Source organism: Akebia trifoliata, chromosome 2, assembly GCF_017979445.1.
Source record: "Akebia trifoliata isolate Shusen 1 chromosome 2, ASM1797944v1, whole genome shotgun sequence".
NCBI classification, from domain to species: Eukaryota; Viridiplantae; Streptophyta; class Magnoliopsida; order Ranunculales; family Lardizabalaceae; genus Akebia; species Akebia trifoliata.
Genome location: NC_141376.1, coordinates 5,025,795 through 5,042,828, shown reverse-complemented (window position 1 = coordinate 5,042,828; position 17,034 = coordinate 5,025,795). Strand labels below are relative to the sequence as shown.

Below are 17,034 nucleotides of genomic sequence, written 5' to 3'. Positions count from 1 at the left end.
ATTTTTTTTATAAAAAAAACCCTAGGTTTTTACATACATCTTTAAAATATTTGAAAAAATCCTTGAAACTAACTTCTTCTTCTTTCTTGAATCCTTTCTGACAGAGTGGAATCTTTAAAACCCGATTGAGATGTCAAAAATCCAATTTTTGGATGAAAACGATGAGTCCAAATGATTGGGACATTCAATTATGAGAAATGCAAGAGATGAGGTCCAAGGATCATTTAGAAAGAAAAAATTTCCAACGTCGAAAACTTAAGAATTATTTAGAAAGAAGCCCTTCCCCAAGGGCCCTTAAGTAATTTTCCCTACATATAAAATAGAGGGCATATCTCTCTTTTAGTCCAATGTAATGCTAAACATCAAGTTTCAACATTTTACTTCAATATAATTTTTTTTTTGAAAAACTTCATTTATTTGGGAAAATTACTAATTTTTTTTTAAATATTTTAATATTTAGAAAAAGAATATATATATTTTTTAAATTACCAAGAACAACTTAAATTGCTAGAGAATTAGTATTTTAGTAACTCGTTGGACTCTTTAACGGAAAAATGTGTTAAAATATATTATTTTATCAAAAATTCACTTTGAATACTTAAAACATTGGATTGTCCAGCGTTTTAATAACTTGCTTAGCATCTATTTAAAATGTTGTAAAGACAAGTTACTAAAAAGATGGACTATCCAACAGCTTGATTCATTTTTGGTAACTTTAAAATTTTTTTTTTTTTTTTATAAACATTAAAATATTTAATCTAATCATATATATATATATATATATATATATATATATATATATATATATATATATATATATATTAATTTGCCCCATTTATTTTAACATAAAATATCCAATTGATCCTTATTGAAATGGTCGAATATCCGGACCTGATCCATTAACAACCCGACGTCTACGTGGAGATGAACGGACTGCAAAACGTTGCCAGATATACAAACAAGGACACTCGAGCTACATGTACGGTGGCAGATCATCCCAGATAACACCCCTCGCGTATGTTAGCATGAAACTCTTGTTTTGCGAGTTTTTACGATTGAGGGTTTAGGGTTTAGATGGATAACCCTCCCTCTCCCTTTTTTTCGCTAAAACATATAAAAATAGAATTGAACCTTCTCATCAAGCACGAGAACCAGAATTCAAATGGAGATACAGTCCGTTTGCAGATGGCGTTCCTCCCCAATTAACACATCTCCCAAACGTTTCTCCTCTCATCCAATCGTACGTAATCTCTCTCTCTCTCTCTCTTGCTTAGTTCTTTGTATCTGTTAATAATTTTTGCTCTGTCTCCCATTTCCCTGTTTGTTTTGACAAAGATATCTGCAAGTCATATCAGATGGAGAGATGGGAGAGTTCGATTAGAGCGAAACAGTTATCATCAGGTCTTAATCCCATCCAAATTCGCTGTAAGAATCATCGCTAGTTCTTCGAGTTCTGATAAGATTTCAAGGAGGAATGCTAATGTGCCTACCCGTAGATTTGATAGACCTGAACCATTCGGTGGTAAACCTGGTTCAGTTTCCTTTTATGGGTTAACTCACCAAGTGATAGAGGAAGGGAAATTGGTTTCGTCCCCTTTCAAGGAGGGCAAAGGTTCATTCGTTTGGGTTTTGGCTCCAATAGCACTTATATCGTCATTAGTGCTTCCACAGTTTTTTCTTAGCAACGCTATCGAATCACTTCTCAAGGATGAGATCCTTGCAGGTATTTTCACTAAACTACTAATCTACTCTCAATTATATATGTGCCTTGTTTTGCTTCATCTCCATAGCAAGCAATGTATTATTATTCTACTTCTATATTAAAAGTCGCCATCAATGCCCTTTGAAATTTCATATCGATTGAATGCTTCGGTTAATGAAAAAACCGATACATTATCGGGCAATACATTCACATATCAATACATTTTGATACATACCTTATGCATTCCCGAAACATTCAATGTTTTTTTTTGAAAAGTATAATATATTGATCAGAGAGGAGAGACAAGAAACAAAGAGGCCGAGAGAGCCTCAAAGAAAAGCAAAAAAAGAAAAACAACACTAATCATTACACAAGGAGTGCCATCTAAAAACAAAATCATCAAATGAAGTTCCCGTAAACTCTATGTTCTGCTTTGACCAAAGGTATAATAAACCCAAGATCTCCAAGAAACCTGCATGAGAGTTGGTACTTTTGTTATTGAACACTCTGTTGTTTCGCTCGTTCCAGATCCCCCAAGTGATAGCCGAGGGAAGCATATCCCAAAGGATTTTTTTCCTGGTATGGAAAGCGTTACTGGTCCATTCTACTAACACCGAGGAGAACTTACGAGGAAGGACCTAATTAAAACCGAAAAGACCAAGAAAAGTCGACCAAATGTCAAAAGAGAAAGAGCAATGGATTAATAAATGATCAACAGATTCCGCATCACTCATGCAAAGAGGACAACAGTTGGGAATGATCCAACCCCGCACAATCAAATTATCCAACGTGAGAATCCTACTAAGAGAAGCCAACCAAACGAAAAAAGATACTTTAGAAGGGACTAACCTGGACCAATTGATTGATCCCACCAAGGAACTCTCTACATTAGAAGAAAGCCACTTATAGAAAGACCTAACAGAGAATCTCGAATCCTTAGCCATTGTCCACTCCCACTTATCCTGTTCGTTGTCGTTGAGATGAACTGTATACATGAGATCAAGGAAAGATGTCACCTTAATTAGCTCCCAATCATTAAAATTTCTTTTGAACCCCAAATCCCAAGTAGGACCAGACTCATTGCCAACCAAACACTGCTGGATAGAGTGGTTCTTGTTGATTGAACAAGTGTACAAAGACGGGAATTGGACTGCCAGAGGCGATGTGCCACACCAACTATCCTCCCAGAATCTAATCCTATCTCCCAATCCCACTTTGAATCTTATCCCTCTCTTGAAATCCTCTATCCCTTTAAGAACCCCTTTCCAGACACTGCACCCATAAGGATCTTTAGCCTCGCCGCTATACCAGCCTAACATTTTTTCCCCGTACTTGGCCCTAATAACCTTCCTCCACAAACTACTCCTTTCTTCACCGAATCTCCAAAGCCATTTTCCTAATAGAGCTCTATTGGCTAATCTAAGCCCCTTTATGCCCAGACCCCCATTCTTCTTAGGCGTGCAGACCACTTTCCATCTGACCAAATGATACTTTCTCCTGCCCATCCTGTCATTCCACAAAAAATCCTTCATAAGCCTTTCCATTCTAATTTCGACAGATCTCGGGAGCGTGAACAGCGGTAGGACATAAACCGGAATACTCGTTAAAGTGCTCTTGATCAGCGTAACCTTCCCTCCTTTCGACAAATAATTGGCCTTCCACCTACTCAACCTTTTCTCCAACCTCTCAATCACACCATCCCAGATTTTGATACTATTATATGGTGCTCCCAACGGTAATCCCAAATATGACGTGGGAAGGGTATCGTGTCCACATCCCAACGTGGTTGCCATCAAATGAATATCGGTCACCTCTCCTACCCCAAAAAACTTACTCTTCTGCAAATTAATATGTAATCCTGACATAGCCTCAAAACAGCATAATAACACACGAAGCGCTCTTACCTGATCCCTCGAATGCTCCAAAAACACAAGAGTATCATCCGCAAATTGTAGGTGAGAAATCAATGGTCCGTCTTTCACTCTAAACCCCGAAAGCTTACCTATATCAACCGCTCTTGTGAACAATCTACCCAAAGCTTCTGCAACAATAAGAAACAAGAACGGGGATAATGGGTCCCCTTGTCTCAATCCTCTCGAACCCCTAAAAAAGCCCGCCGGACTCCCATTGACGAGAATCGAATAAGACACCGTAGTTACACATTTCATTATCCATCTAATCCACCTCTTTCCAAAACCCATCCTCCCCATCATGTATTCTAAGAAGTCCCAACTCACATGGTCATAAGCCTTTTGAAGGTCAATTTTCCCTATCATTCCTTTTTCTTTCTTCTTAATCTTAGAATCAAGACACTCGTTGGCAATCAAGACTCCATCTAAGATTTGCCTACCTCTAATGAAAGCCCCTTGTTCGTCGCCAATAAGACTAGGAAGAACTTTTTTCAATCGAGTTGCTAGCACTTTGGCAATAATCTTGTATACCGAGCTAACCAAACTTATTGGTCTAAAATCTTCTATCCTTTCTGCCCCGGCTTTCTTAGGAATCAACGCCACAAAAGTGCTATTAAGGCTATACTCCAAACACATCTTATCTTGCAGTTCCTTAACGACCTCCATAAAATCCCTCGAGACGACTTCCCAACAAAATTTGAAAAATTCCATGTTAAAACCATCTGGGCCTGGCGCCTTATCCCCACTCATCGAAAAAAGAACCGATTTAACCTCTTCCTCCCCTATTCGTCTTTCCAACCACTCCCTCTCTTCCTGCTCTAAGGACTTGAGCATAAATACAGAGCGTGAATTGGATTTTGGAGTCTCCCAAGAACCCACAAAATATAAGCTCTAGAAAAATGTCCTCTAGGTCATGGGTATTTGTGTTGCGAGGCATGTGATTTTGGTTCTATACTATTTACTGGACATTTCTTGACACAACATTCAATAAATTGCAACGTGATTCGTCACAAAATCCTTTTCATTGGCCATTGTTGCTTATTAAAGATATCTCGTCTACCTTGGCCATAGGAATCTCTCTAAATGCAGAATTCTGCAGTTCATATCTAATGTAAAAGTTATCGATATATGATTTCTGAGACAATCCCAAGTACGATGCACTTGAAAAATGTCATTCACATACAACACCAGAATGATGTAACGGTTGCCACTGAAATTAAGATACATACACGAGTCCATGGGATTTTTAGATTTATTTTTAATCCATAGCTGGCCACAACTTGGCCAAATTTCACAATTCACTGTTGTGAGGTGTGGTTTAAGTTCTTTAGTTTGCAAATCAGATGCTCTTTCACTTGGATTTTAATACCTTTGGGTTACTTCATATAAAAAACTTTCAGCAAGGTTGTGGCAAAGAAATCATATGTTCGCTCTTCTCAGTTACCATTTAAACAAATAGGGTCCTAATTTCCCCCAAAGAAAAAAAACTAGGTTCTATTTTGTTATTTTTTAAAGTTTCTTGGGCCTTTTTATTATACTTTTCTCAACAATTTAATGGAGATAATTAAATTATTTGAACCTGAAAAGATTACATGTTTGCTTTTCTCTTCCTCTCCAGTTTCACGTTTGTTGGGACATCAAAGTGCATATAAGGCCTATTCCTTGATATTATATTGCTCTCTTAAAATTTAACTAACAAAAAAGAATTCCTAAAAACTTCACTGGCTGTAAAACTAGAAGTCCGAGCATAGTTAGTTACCATATTTGTTGTTCAGCTTGAGATCAAATGTGTTAACATAACTAAAGGGTGGAAATATAAGGTTATAATATATATACTGCTCTTATTGGCAACCTTCAATGATTGTCACCTAAGGAACACATCAACTGTCAAAATCTGCAATATTTGGAATCCAGTTAGAACTCATCTCACCACCATTCAACGAAACTTTCAGTTTTTGTTCTTATTAATCTTATATTTTGAATATTTCTAATGGGTGGCGCTCGGAGGCCCTCAAGAGAGCCAAACATTTTTTCAATGTATGGGTTAGAAGTTTCGGAATGGGCTGATTTTTTGTGAGGATGATCTCTAAGCAGAGGAGATCATCCTCATAAAAAACCAGCCCATTCCGAAACTTCTAACCCCATCAAAAGTGGTTTACAAAAATCGGATGGTCCACAATTCTTCAACTTGTAAACTAGGGTTAGAAGTTTCGGAATGAGCTGATTTTTGGCGAGGCTGATCTCGGCTCATTCCGAAGCTTCTAACCTATGTTTTGAAAAATGTTTGGCTCTCTTTAGGGCCTCCGAACGCTGCTCATTTCTAATAGATTAGAGATAGATTTTCATCTCTCTTATGCGGCACATGGTTAGAGTAAAATATTTTTAAATATATACATAGCTTTCCTGATGTTTTACTGTTTTACTTTGGGAATTAATTTTGTGCTCCTTACCATTATCTTCGCCACCTTTTGCAGAAATTGTCTCCTCTTTTTGCTCTGAGACCATGTTTTACTTCGGTCTGGCTGCATTCCTGCTCGTAACCGATCATGTGCAGAAGCCATATCTACAGTTCAGTTCAAAACGGTGGGGTCTTATAACAGGCCTGAATGGATACCTATATTCTGCCTTCTTCATCATGGGCTTTAAGGTGTTTGCTCCTCTCTTAGTTGTATTTGTAACTTGGCCGATACTTGGGCTGCCAGCCCTGGTTGCAGTGATTCCATTTCTTATTGGCTGTGTTGCTCAACTTGCTTTTGAGGCTCATCTTGACAGGCGTGGGTCATCTTCTTGGCCTCTAGTTCCTATTATTTTTGAGGTGTGTGATCAGTCTCTGTGTTATGCTTAAATGGTTGAGAACTCAAATTTGACTTGTTCCAACCTAGGCCTTTTTGGCATATTAAAGTAACGGTTTTCATGACTCGTTGAATTAATTTTTACAGGTTTACAGGCTCTATCAGTTGACCAAAGCTGCCCATTTCATTGAGAGGTTGATGTTCTCAATGAGGGAGGCCAATGTAACCCCCCAGCTGTTGGAGAGAAATGGGGCCTTGGTTGCTATGTTGGTGTCTTTCCAAGTCCTTGGAGTCGTTTGTCTGTGGTCGTTAATGACATTTCTTCTCCGGCTCTTTCCATCTAGACCAGTTGCTGAGAATTATTGATCTTTGTAGGCCGTTCTGTATATTACCTGCCAGTAGTTTTATGGATATAATCTATCTCCGTTCTTTCTAGATTTCCATCATTTTCTGAATTATTTGAAGAGAGATTTACCGGGCAGACCTATCTGTTACCATTTTATTACAAAAACTCCCTTACTTTATCAAGTTTGTTACTTTAACAAACCTTAGTTTGAAATCTTACTAAACTATCAAATTAGCAATCCAACAACACAGACTTCTAGTTTTCATGGAAAAACTCTGATTCAAAAAAACATTAAAAAAAAGAAAAAGAAAAACCTTTTTGAGCTTGATCGTAGGTGTTGAAATCTTATTAAGTGTAGTTGATCCCACATGGAGCTTGATTGTAGGTGTTGAAATCTTATTAAGTGTAGTTGATCCCACATGGACTATCAAATTAACAATCCAACAAAACAGACTTCTATGTTTCGTGGAAAAATTCTGATTTAAAAAAAAAAATCCTTCCAGAGCTTGATCATAGGTGTTGAAAATGAATGGTTACCAAACTCTCAAATTTAGATTTAAAATTCACCGAAGAAAATTAATTTAAAAAAAAAAAAAAAAATCCTTCTAGAGCTTGATCATAGGTGTTGAAAATGGATGGTTACCAAACTCTCAAATTTAGATTTAAAATTCAACGAAGAAAATTAACTTGAAAAAAAAAAAAAAAAAGCTTAATTTTATCCCATAACTTGTGACGTTAGATCATATTTTTGGATGCCACAAATTGATACGGTTAGAATCCACTGTGGATCCCACTTCAGGTTTGCAACAAAACTTCATAAAGTAAGGTTCCCTTGGAGTTGTCAAAACTCCAAAGGAGTTTTTGTAATAAAAATAAAACAGTTGGGCCTGCCGATCAACTAATAGCAAAGGTGTTCATCATTTGTCACAGCCATAACACATGGTTAGGGACATTCTGGAGGTATCATCCATTCCATGGGTCTCACCTAGATGTACTTAGGTAACAGTACGAACAATTGAATGATCAAAGGATCATCTAACACCAAAGGAACACCATCTATTCTGCTGTCGACTAGCCAAAAAATGTAACTCTAGATGTTGTTGAGTGGGAAAAACTTGATTTTCTTTTCTGGGATTCACCATTTCGTTCGGTCTTAATCACCACCTTTTTTCTCTTTCTTGAATGATTATGCTCTGATGGTTAAGACTGATTTTCAATCTTGAATCATCTTCGGCTCTAGGAGAGGCAGTGAAGGATTGCAATTCGATTGTAGTTGAGGTTTGATCCACATGCTCAATATCCGTACTTTTGGAGTTCCTGCACATGGATGTATCGACCATCCTTGAAGACTTGGCGGCATTTATTCTCAAATTTTTTTTGCTGGTGTTTGTTTCCATCTAGGTAAAGATTTTTGGTTTTAGTTTGTACAACACTTTCTTTACTAAGGAAAATGTGGTCCAAAAACATGATCACAAAAGCTTGAATCAAGCCCAGCACAAGTTTTTTTTATTAAATCTTTTTCTAGATCTGAGTTTTACCATGTTGTCTAAAAAGGTTTGGTTTTGGATTGCCAATGTGGCAATACTCTTTCCACCAAAAAAGGAAAATGTGGAAAAATACACCTGCCAATTACATTTTGCTGGAAAAAAAATTTCCACTGATTTTCCGGGATCCTATGCGTTGGGCCAAAAATACATGAGATCAGTTGACCCGAAAATTGTGAGGGGAATGTCTTCAACCATCTGCAATTGCATCAAATTTCAAAGTTCACTCCAAGATTTTTGGTGGCACCAATGTTTTTTTTTTCTTCTTTCTTTTCAGGAGCAATCCAAACCAAGTGATTCACCTGATCCCTGAGAATATTAGGAGCAGCACACTAACAACTTAATAACATGAAATTAAGTTAGTATAAAAATGACAACAGAGATGCTAGTGTGGATAATTTAAGAATCACTTCCCAGTGAATTTTACTATATAACTGAAAACCAAATTCCAACTCTGTAAAAATGTTACGAGGAGGAAGAGAAGATGGGGTGGGGGTCTGGTCGTTCGTGCACCAAAAGAATAGAACGTTCAACCTGCTGCTGCAGCGGCAGGTAGGTATTATAAGATTTAAACCTTGAATAGACGAGGGAGGGGAAATCATATAACATTCAACCGTGGTAACATTTAACCATGGCTTCTAGGATCAACGATTTGGTGCACCTTCCTAGCTTCAGCACTGGAATACTGTCCCACAACCCGGGCATGAGGAATTGAAGCTTCACCTCTTGCAAGGGCATCCACGTTCTCCTGAAGATACTGCCTTGGAAGCCTGCCTACAACATTTCCTTCCTCATTTCCATTTCTGTCCAAGAACGCAAAATGCGGGATTCCTTCTACACCAAACTCATCCAGCTCCTGTTCCCACTTTGTGTTGTCGACATTAAGCATAACGAAGTTCACACGATCCCTGGATACAATAATACTATGTTACCATCTATCCATTTCAGCTAAAGATGACCCATCATACATATAAGGTTCACTTTAAAATGCAAACTATTACTTGAATGAAACTATGTTGGAATTTAACGCATATTACTTGTACTGCTTCTCAACTTTGTACACATCTGGAGCTAGTTCTCGACAAACTTCACACCAATCTGCATAGAACTCCACAACAGTGGGCATTCCATTCGACAAAGCCTAGAAAACAAGCCAAAATGGAAAGCAATCATTATACACATAAGAGAATAGAGCAAAATATAAAAGATGAAACACTCAAAAACCTCTATACATAAGTTTTGGAAAGTGTTAAGGACATATGACACTGCAGCCTGGCATAAATTCCCCAGATGATAGTCAACAATGCAAACAAGGGGCGCTTCCCATAAGAGTGTGTTACGTTACGTAAGTTGTGTAACTAACGACGAGATAAGATAAGAAAACAAATTAAGCTTACAGTGAGTGTAGAGAATATGACTAACAGATGAACTGACCTCTTCATAAGGTATGGCAGCTGCAGATAAGTCCTTCAAAGAAACACCAAAATCTAGTTTTCTTGACAGGAAAAGGCTCACAGCAGCAACAGTAGAAGTCACGGCAATCCGTCTATTTATATTTTTGTTTGGTAATTGAGAAAACCCAACCTTTTGGGCAGAATCAGTGGTTTGGGTGATTTTATCGTTAATTGGGCTGGATTCAGTAATTGTTTCTGCTTCCTATACCAAAATACAAACAGTTAGACAACCAACCTTGCAATATCAAGACTCTACTTCCCAGTTATAGGAAGCTAATATTGTACCAAAATAAAGAAACACGTATAAAATCATCTTAAGTTAGTATTAAATAGTAGGAGGCACATTTAACTCTACATTTAACCCTACATGTAATATTTTAAAACAAGGATGTGAGGAAATCCTTTAAGAACCAACATATCTCACATAATAAACCCAAAAAAAAAAAAGATCTTTGACTAAAGAATCAAATCAGTTCAAACAAGCAAGTTGAACTTTCAAGGCTGTTTCTGAGATTAACCGATTTAGCTCACCATATAACAATAATTGAAAACAACCCAATTAATAAAAGAAAAAAAGTACACCACAAGCCTTTTTCTTGGGGCAGCCAAGAACAAGATAAAGTGGCAACTTTACAAATCGAAAACAGTAAAGAAATGGATTATTGGCTATTGCTAACTTAAACATTTTCTATCGACTTCCGAAAGTAATGAGAACCAACTTATTGTTTCCATCAATCGAATCAATAAAACCCTAAATTTGCTTCGATCAAAACAACTCAATTTATACCAGAAGTCATACAGCTTAAACAGAAACTTAAATTACAGAGATTATGCAAGTTAACAATAAAACCGTTAAAACCAATACCCTGAATTACTACAAAACTATCCAAAAATGGATCTTTTTTGGATCAAATATACAAAACAACAAACTGGTGCCACAGATTTCCGTACTATTATCGATTCTTTAGCCTTGGAGAAGTTATAAACAGATAGTTATTACAGTTACAATAGAAGGAAAACGAACCGTTGCGGGAGAATCGGTCTTGTTAGGGTTCGTCTCACAAGCTATTCTTTGAAACTCACGTGTTCCTCTCTGAGATTGGAAAGAGGTTCTTGAAAATTGCAGAGATTGAGAGGGTTGAAAAGATGGTCGAAACCTGTGAAGGCCGATGGGGCTGGAAGCTAAACGCGCCATGGTGAGGAATTTAATGGCGTCTGTAACTCGGTTCCCTATTAGATCCAATTAAAACGGTTGGTCCACAAATCTCCATGAAAATGCTGCTATCAATACGACTCGTTCTAGCTGACTCGAAGATATTGACAGAGCTACGGGTTACTTAATCAATTTAGGCAACTGAGTCAGGACTCGTGAACGTTGGTCGTTGGCTAAGGAGTGTTTACGTGTAAATAGCGCTGCAAGTCGGGCGGGTTCGGGATCAACCTGCGCCCAACCCAAACTTGACAAACACTAACCCCATCCCTTGCCCAACCTGACCTCGGGCACGGAATGCTCTACCCAAAACCTAGCCAAGTCGGGTTGGATGGGTTAGTTCATTCCTCATTAATATTAGGTAATTTAGTATTGGTAATGGTTTATATAAATATAATTGATGTGTAAAAGAATTTAAAATTTACAATTATTTATCCTAAAAATATTTTTCAAAAATTTATATTCATAAAATTATAAGTAAATTTAAAGAGAGGAAAAAAAAAAAAAAGATTAACTAAAATAAATATTTTTTTAATAAAAGAAAAACATTTAAAGTTATAATATAATTATTGTACGACAATAAAGAATTACACTTAAAACCAAGTATTAATAACAAAGCAATAATTTATCGAATGAAAATAAGCACACATTAGTTTTGATATATAGATAAATAAAAGAATAGATATTGAAATATGAATTATGAGTGTGAAAGAAATTAAGATAAGAAATATTTTAAAATTATAATCATATTAAGTTCGGATTCGAGCAAATCGGATTAGCTGATACTTATGCCCGTCCCAAATTCGATTTGAGCTGAACATTTTTTTTGTCGGTCGAACCCAAGTTAACTATGCCCAAACTTGACCCAAGTTCGGATTTTGCCCACACAAGTTGTAGCCTTAGGTGTAAGGGAGACATTGTACCTCATTTTTGTGTGTGGATAATTTAGTTATAGACCACCCTAGAGTTTTGGTGAATAATTGAGATAACCCCGCGTTGTCAAACATATGACGTAGCTCTGGACAGTGGGTCTTATATGAGAAACTCCTAAAACTACAAAGATACTTTTACTTTTTTTTTTTATAAGTGTAAAATTTTATTTACCAAAAAAGAGAAAAGATGAAGGAGGCCGATGTAGGCCCAATACAAAGAGGAAGAAAAGATAAAAAATAAAGTACAAACAAAAGACTTCATGAAGCACATAAAAAATCTCATCTGAAGATAAAATTAAAAATAATTATAAAAAAAAAGACCTCCAGAAAATCTTTGTTCAACTTTGACCAAAAGTAGAGCAAACCCAAGATTTTCGTAACCACAGCTTGGGAAGTACTCTCCTTACCCTAAAACACCCTTCTATTTCTCTTTTTTCAAAGACCCCAAACAATGATCGAAGGAAGAGTTGCCCACAAATGTCTTTTTTTGAGAGAGATGGTGTTAAAAGTTCACCATTCCAATAGATGGAAGAAGGAATAAATGAAGACCCAATTCATCTAAAAGAGTAAAAGAAAGTGCATCCAAATTTTGTAGGAAAAAAGAGCAATGAATTAAAATGTGATTAATAATTCCTTATCCCTTTTACTAAGACAAAAAAAAATTGGAACAATCCACCCATGGAAAATCAAGTTATCCAAAGTTAGGATCTTCCCTAAGGAAGTAACCCAAATAAAGAAAGAAACCTTGGAAGGAATGAGGGCAGACCAAATGATGGATTTAGGAAACAATACCTCAAAAGAAGGATCTAATGGTAAATCTCTTATCCTTACTTTTGAACCATTCTCTTTTGTCCTTAACATTCTTTCTCAACCGGTAAGCATTAAGAAAATCTAGAAGAGATGTCACATCAGTTAACTCCTAGCTACTGAATTCCAGATCCCAAGCTGAATTAGTCTCATTACGAATCAGACAATGTTCTATCGAATAGTTCATTTTTAGTGAATACATGTACAAAGAAGGGTAGTGATTTGATAGAGTTGAATTTCCATACCATCTGTCCTCTTAGAATCTAACTTTGGTTCTTACCCCCATTCTGAAACTAGCTCTCCTATCAAACTACTACCTTGAGAATTTCTTTCCACATGCTACAACTATAAGTGTTTTTTACCTCTCCCCTAAGCTAACCAAACCTCTTTTCCCCATACTTAGTCTGCACAACCCTCCTCCACAAACTTCCTTTTTCCTCCCCAAAATGCCAAAGTCACATACCCAAAAGGGTTATATTATTTAGCCTTAAACCTATAATCCCCAAACTTTTATTTTTCTTTGGAGTGCAAATCAACTTCCAATTCACCAAATGGTACTTTCTTTTCCCTTTCTTGTCGTTTCATAAAAAGTTTTTCAAGAACTTTTCCAATTTCACCTCCATTGACTTTGACATTGTGAAAAGGGATAGGAAATAAATCGGGAAGATACCCTTATCTTTAATATTTAGCACAAAAAATACCTAATTTTGTTTCGCAAAAAATTGTTGTCTTCAACTTCTTCCATTGTTTGTATAAGATTTCTTTATTTATTTGGTAATCTTTAAACTTTTCTTTCCAAATAATTTTCGATTTTTCTTCTTAAAAAAAATCCATCATCACCCTTGATTTTATGAAATGAAATCATCAAAGGTAAAAGTTCCATTTGTTTTCTTCTTACAAAGAACAATTGATGGCTTTGTTACCAAGACCCAAGGTTCAAGATGAAAGAATTTGGGAAGAAATTCTAAGATGGGTGGATTCATAATAGAGGCATTGCTCCCACAAGAAGTTTTAAAAATTAAAAGAATTTTATGCTACTGCGAGTAATAACAAATGAGGAAAAAAAGATATGCCGCTATTACCCCTATTGAAAATGGAAAGTTCATTTTCAATTAGTTTATTAATCAATAAATGATTTTTGTGTTCATTTAATTTATTTATCATTCAATTTATTTTTTTCTTCACATAATGATATATGACCAATTTTCATCAATCATGAGATGATTGACGATGTATGAGAAACCATAAGGTCCTTAGATCAATTGTAATATAACTAAGCGATCAACTTAGGGTTGATACGGGAGAATTAATTATATAGTTTCTTTTAATTGAAATTGTCACATTTATGGAAGAAGCTGGGCATTTAATTTATATAATTGTCATATTGTAAGAGTGTACATTTGATGAATAATACCTTGTTCTCAAGATATCATGATGTTGATTATGTACTCAACAAATACATTGACTAATTGCGCATAAGTTAATTCTCGTTGAAATCTACTATCAATATAGAATTAACTTATAGCATAAATCAAGTTTAGAAATTCCTTAGACCTAAGAACCTTATTTATCGTTGAATAGAAATCCGATTACTTTGACTTTGTTAATTGTAATTCTCAATTTCATATTGATGAATTGTAAAATAATATTAACTAGGTAACCAATGAACTATTTGAATGATGATAATGATTCAACAAGGAATCTAAAACCGATTTTTGGGGAATATTCGAGATTGGGACAAGGATGATTATGTATATTAAATCTTGACTAGGTGAAATTTTTAATCGATTAACCGATAAATTAATATTTTATTTGATAAAATATATAATTTAGAATATGTTTTTGAAAAAGATTTTTTTTCCAAATTATCCATTGATCATTCTAGAGTTTCAATACCATGCACATAGACTAAGAGTTAAATAATAGAAAATATTCTCAAAGGTCTCTGAATGAGATATTGTTTATAGTATAAGGAATTATCTAATAAATTGTGTAGATGTCTGATTTTCAATTTTCAAAGATCACCTCTACAAGGATTTGGATTCATTACCATTCCTTTTTGTAAGAAGGTATGAATGGTAACCCGAAACGTATTTTAGAGAAAAATGTCATTTTTTGGCATTTAGTGACTTTCATAAGGATAAAATATCAATCCACCTATCATCTAGGTAAACAGTCCAATTAGATAGAATGGAAGATGTTAGGCACCCATTTCTCTCCATCAAATAATAGTAACCTTGAAAAACATCGCCATTTTAGATAAATAAAAGAAAATAGGAAAATTCGATTAAACGACAATTTTATGTCCCTCAAACGAGGGGATTTTTAATGTTGGCTTAAACTAGGAGGATCATCTCATAGAGAGAAAATACCTTACCATGTTTTGCCTTTAGAAAATAAGTTTTGGAAAAGTGTCGACTTTGTGATTATATGCCCATTTTCATGGAATGAAAAATACCCAACTTCCTTTAGCCTCAAAATGAGTTTTGTGGTGTGTACAACTTGTGATTAGAGATTAAAGATGATTTGCTTTTAAAAGTGATTACAAACCCCTATACTTTTGACCAAACCGAAGTTTAATCTATTAAAGGTAGGGGAAGGCTAGAATCACATCCTATGACTATTTTAAATTGAAAATAAAATAATAGAAGTAAGGAAGATAGAAGTAGGAAGATGAAGGGGAGTGAAGAGGAATTTTTCACACCACTTGTCCTTACTCTATCTTGTTTTTGGAATCTTCTTTTCTTGAATTTTCTTCCTCTTGATCTTCTAATGCGTCTTTTTATTTTTGTGTTTAAACTTGAGGATGATAGTGAATGTATTTAGTGTAGGGATTATGAGTTGTGAGTTGAGAGAATTTCTTTAGAGGGATTGATAAGGGTGAAAGAGATTGAGAGTTGAGAAAGATGACTTGAGAGGAGATGTTCAAGCATTTGTTTCTTGGGGGCTTTTTGTGTTGAGAATGAGGGGGGTTTTATAGGATTTTGGAGATGTTTTTTAGGGGTAAAATGGGGGTAAAAAGGAGTAGAATGATATGAGATTTGTGAATGAGGTGTGTGTAAATTAAGGGTGGTGGAAGAGTATTTATGAAAAAGGGTGTAAATGGGTTGTTTATGATCTAAATGGATTAACTCTTATAACCCATTTATGTTGAGTGTTAAGCGAGTTGAATGGAGTGATTTTTAGTTAGAAGAATGAGGATGTAAGAGAGTGGTTATAGATTGAATGTTAGGTGAGTTGAATGTAGTGAGTTTTGGTTAGAAGAATGAGAGTGTAAGAGAGATGTTGTAGAATTTTTTGGGAAGGTGGAGGATGTAGTGACATGTGTCTAAAAGATGTTGGGGGGTGTGTTAAGTGAGTTGATTAAGGAGAAGGGATGTGGCGGTGACTTGTGATGGAAGGTTTGGAGAGAATGATGGAGGTAGGTTATAGGTATGGCTGAGATGTGAGTATATTGATTTTTTAGAGAAAGGCGACGGAGTTGGTAGATGAATTAGGGAGATGAGTTGAGGTGATAACATGTGTCCCCTTATAATGATCTTGAGTTGTTATGGTGATTGGTTGTAATTATTAGGTTGAGACTTAGGCTTAAGATAATGGTTGGGCTTTAAGTCAATGGGCTTGGTACTGGGTTGTATGTGTATATGGTTGGATTTTAAGTCTAAAGAGCTTGGGTGGTGGGTTGAGTATGTATTTGGGTTAGGGTTGGGTTTCTAGCCCATAGGCCAAGCAAATTTGGCCTAAATTATTTATTGAAAAGATAAGTGAATTTTTAGAAAGTTTGGACCTTGGGGCCAATTCCAATTTTTATAGACTTTTGCACTTTGCATGGAGGGCACATCCAAATTCAGGTATCTACAAATGGGTTTATGGGAGGACCTTTCAATTAAATATATAATTCAAAAGATTCAATTGTAATATACAAATCTGATGTCACTTACCATTTTTGTACCTATTGATTTAGGGTATATCGGTTGGTTTGATTTTTGCCTAAAATATGATAATTTAGAGCAATCAGTCATTGCTTTGATCCAATGATTTATTCGTTTTATCCCATATGTATATATTCCTAAAAAGGCACAAAATCCATTATTTAATGTGTTTTTAAAAATCCATAACGCTTAAGCATGTTTTGGGCATTTTTTTAAATATCTTATTTGGATCAGATTAAATATTAAAAAAAAAAGGATTTAATGTGACGAATCACGATGAAAGCCCGCTTAAGAATTTGATTTTTGAATTCAAATATTTAGGATATCAAGATCGTGCCTAGCTGTTAGGGTTTTCAAATTTCAAAAAAGAATTTAAAGTCTTTAAATAGGGGGCGACTCCAACGA

At 35.5% G+C, this 17,034-nt stretch overlaps 2 protein-coding genes across 2 annotated transcripts; one reads left to right on the top strand and one right to left on the bottom strand.

Annotated features, from left to right (window-relative positions):
* Positions 1–995: 995 nt before the first annotated feature.
* Positions 996–6,850, top strand: LOC147409013 (tRNA-processing ribonuclease BN). Its single transcript, XM_086424627.1, has 4 exons — positions 996–1,240; positions 1,336–1,723; positions 6,087–6,427; positions 6,552–6,850. The coding sequence occupies exons 1-4, from the start codon at positions 1,163–1,165 to the stop codon at positions 6,768–6,770; spliced, it is 1,026 nt and encodes a 341-aa protein (XP_086280753.1). The 5' UTR covers positions 996–1,162; the 3' UTR covers positions 6,771–6,850.
* Positions 6,851–8,677: 1,827 nt separating this feature from the next.
* On the bottom strand, positions 8,678–11,002 carry HCF164 (Thioredoxin superfamily protein). The gene is made up of 4 exons (XM_086424619.1): positions 10,773–11,002; positions 9,729–9,950; positions 9,332–9,435; positions 8,678–9,202 (listed from the first exon to the last, which is right to left on the bottom strand). Exons 1-4 carry the CDS (start codon positions 10,941–10,943, stop codon positions 8,920–8,922), a joined length of 780 nt encoding a protein of 259 aa, XP_086280745.1. The 5' UTR covers positions 10,944–11,002; the 3' UTR covers positions 8,678–8,919.
* Between the last annotated feature and the right edge of the window lie 6,032 nt (positions 11,003–17,034).

Bases quoted from the DNA above. Each gene is read 5' to 3' on its own strand.
- HCF164 (XM_086424619.1), bottom strand. From the start codon at position 10,943: ATGGCGCGTTTAGCTTCCAGCCCCATCGGCCTTCACAGGTTTCGACCA. The intron at 9,951-10,772 runs GTTCGTTTTCCT...ATTTTGGTATAG, and splicing joins AGACCGATTCTCCCGCAACG to GAAGCAGAAACAATTACTGA. The intron at 9,436-9,728 runs GTCAGTTCATCT...CTTGTTTTCTAG, and splicing joins CTGCCATACCTTATGAAGAG to GCTTTGTCGAATGGAATGCC.
- LOC147409013 (XM_086424627.1), top strand. From the start codon at position 1,163: ATGGAGATACAGTCCGTTTGCAGATGGCGTTCCTCCCCAATTAACACA. The intron at 1,241-1,335 runs GTACGTAATCTC...GTTTTGACAAAG, and splicing joins GTTTCTCCTCTCATCCAATC to ATATCTGCAAGTCATATCAG. The intron at 1,724-6,086 runs GTATTTTCACTA...CACCTTTTGCAG, and splicing joins CAAGGATGAGATCCTTGCAG to AAATTGTCTCCTCTTTTTGC.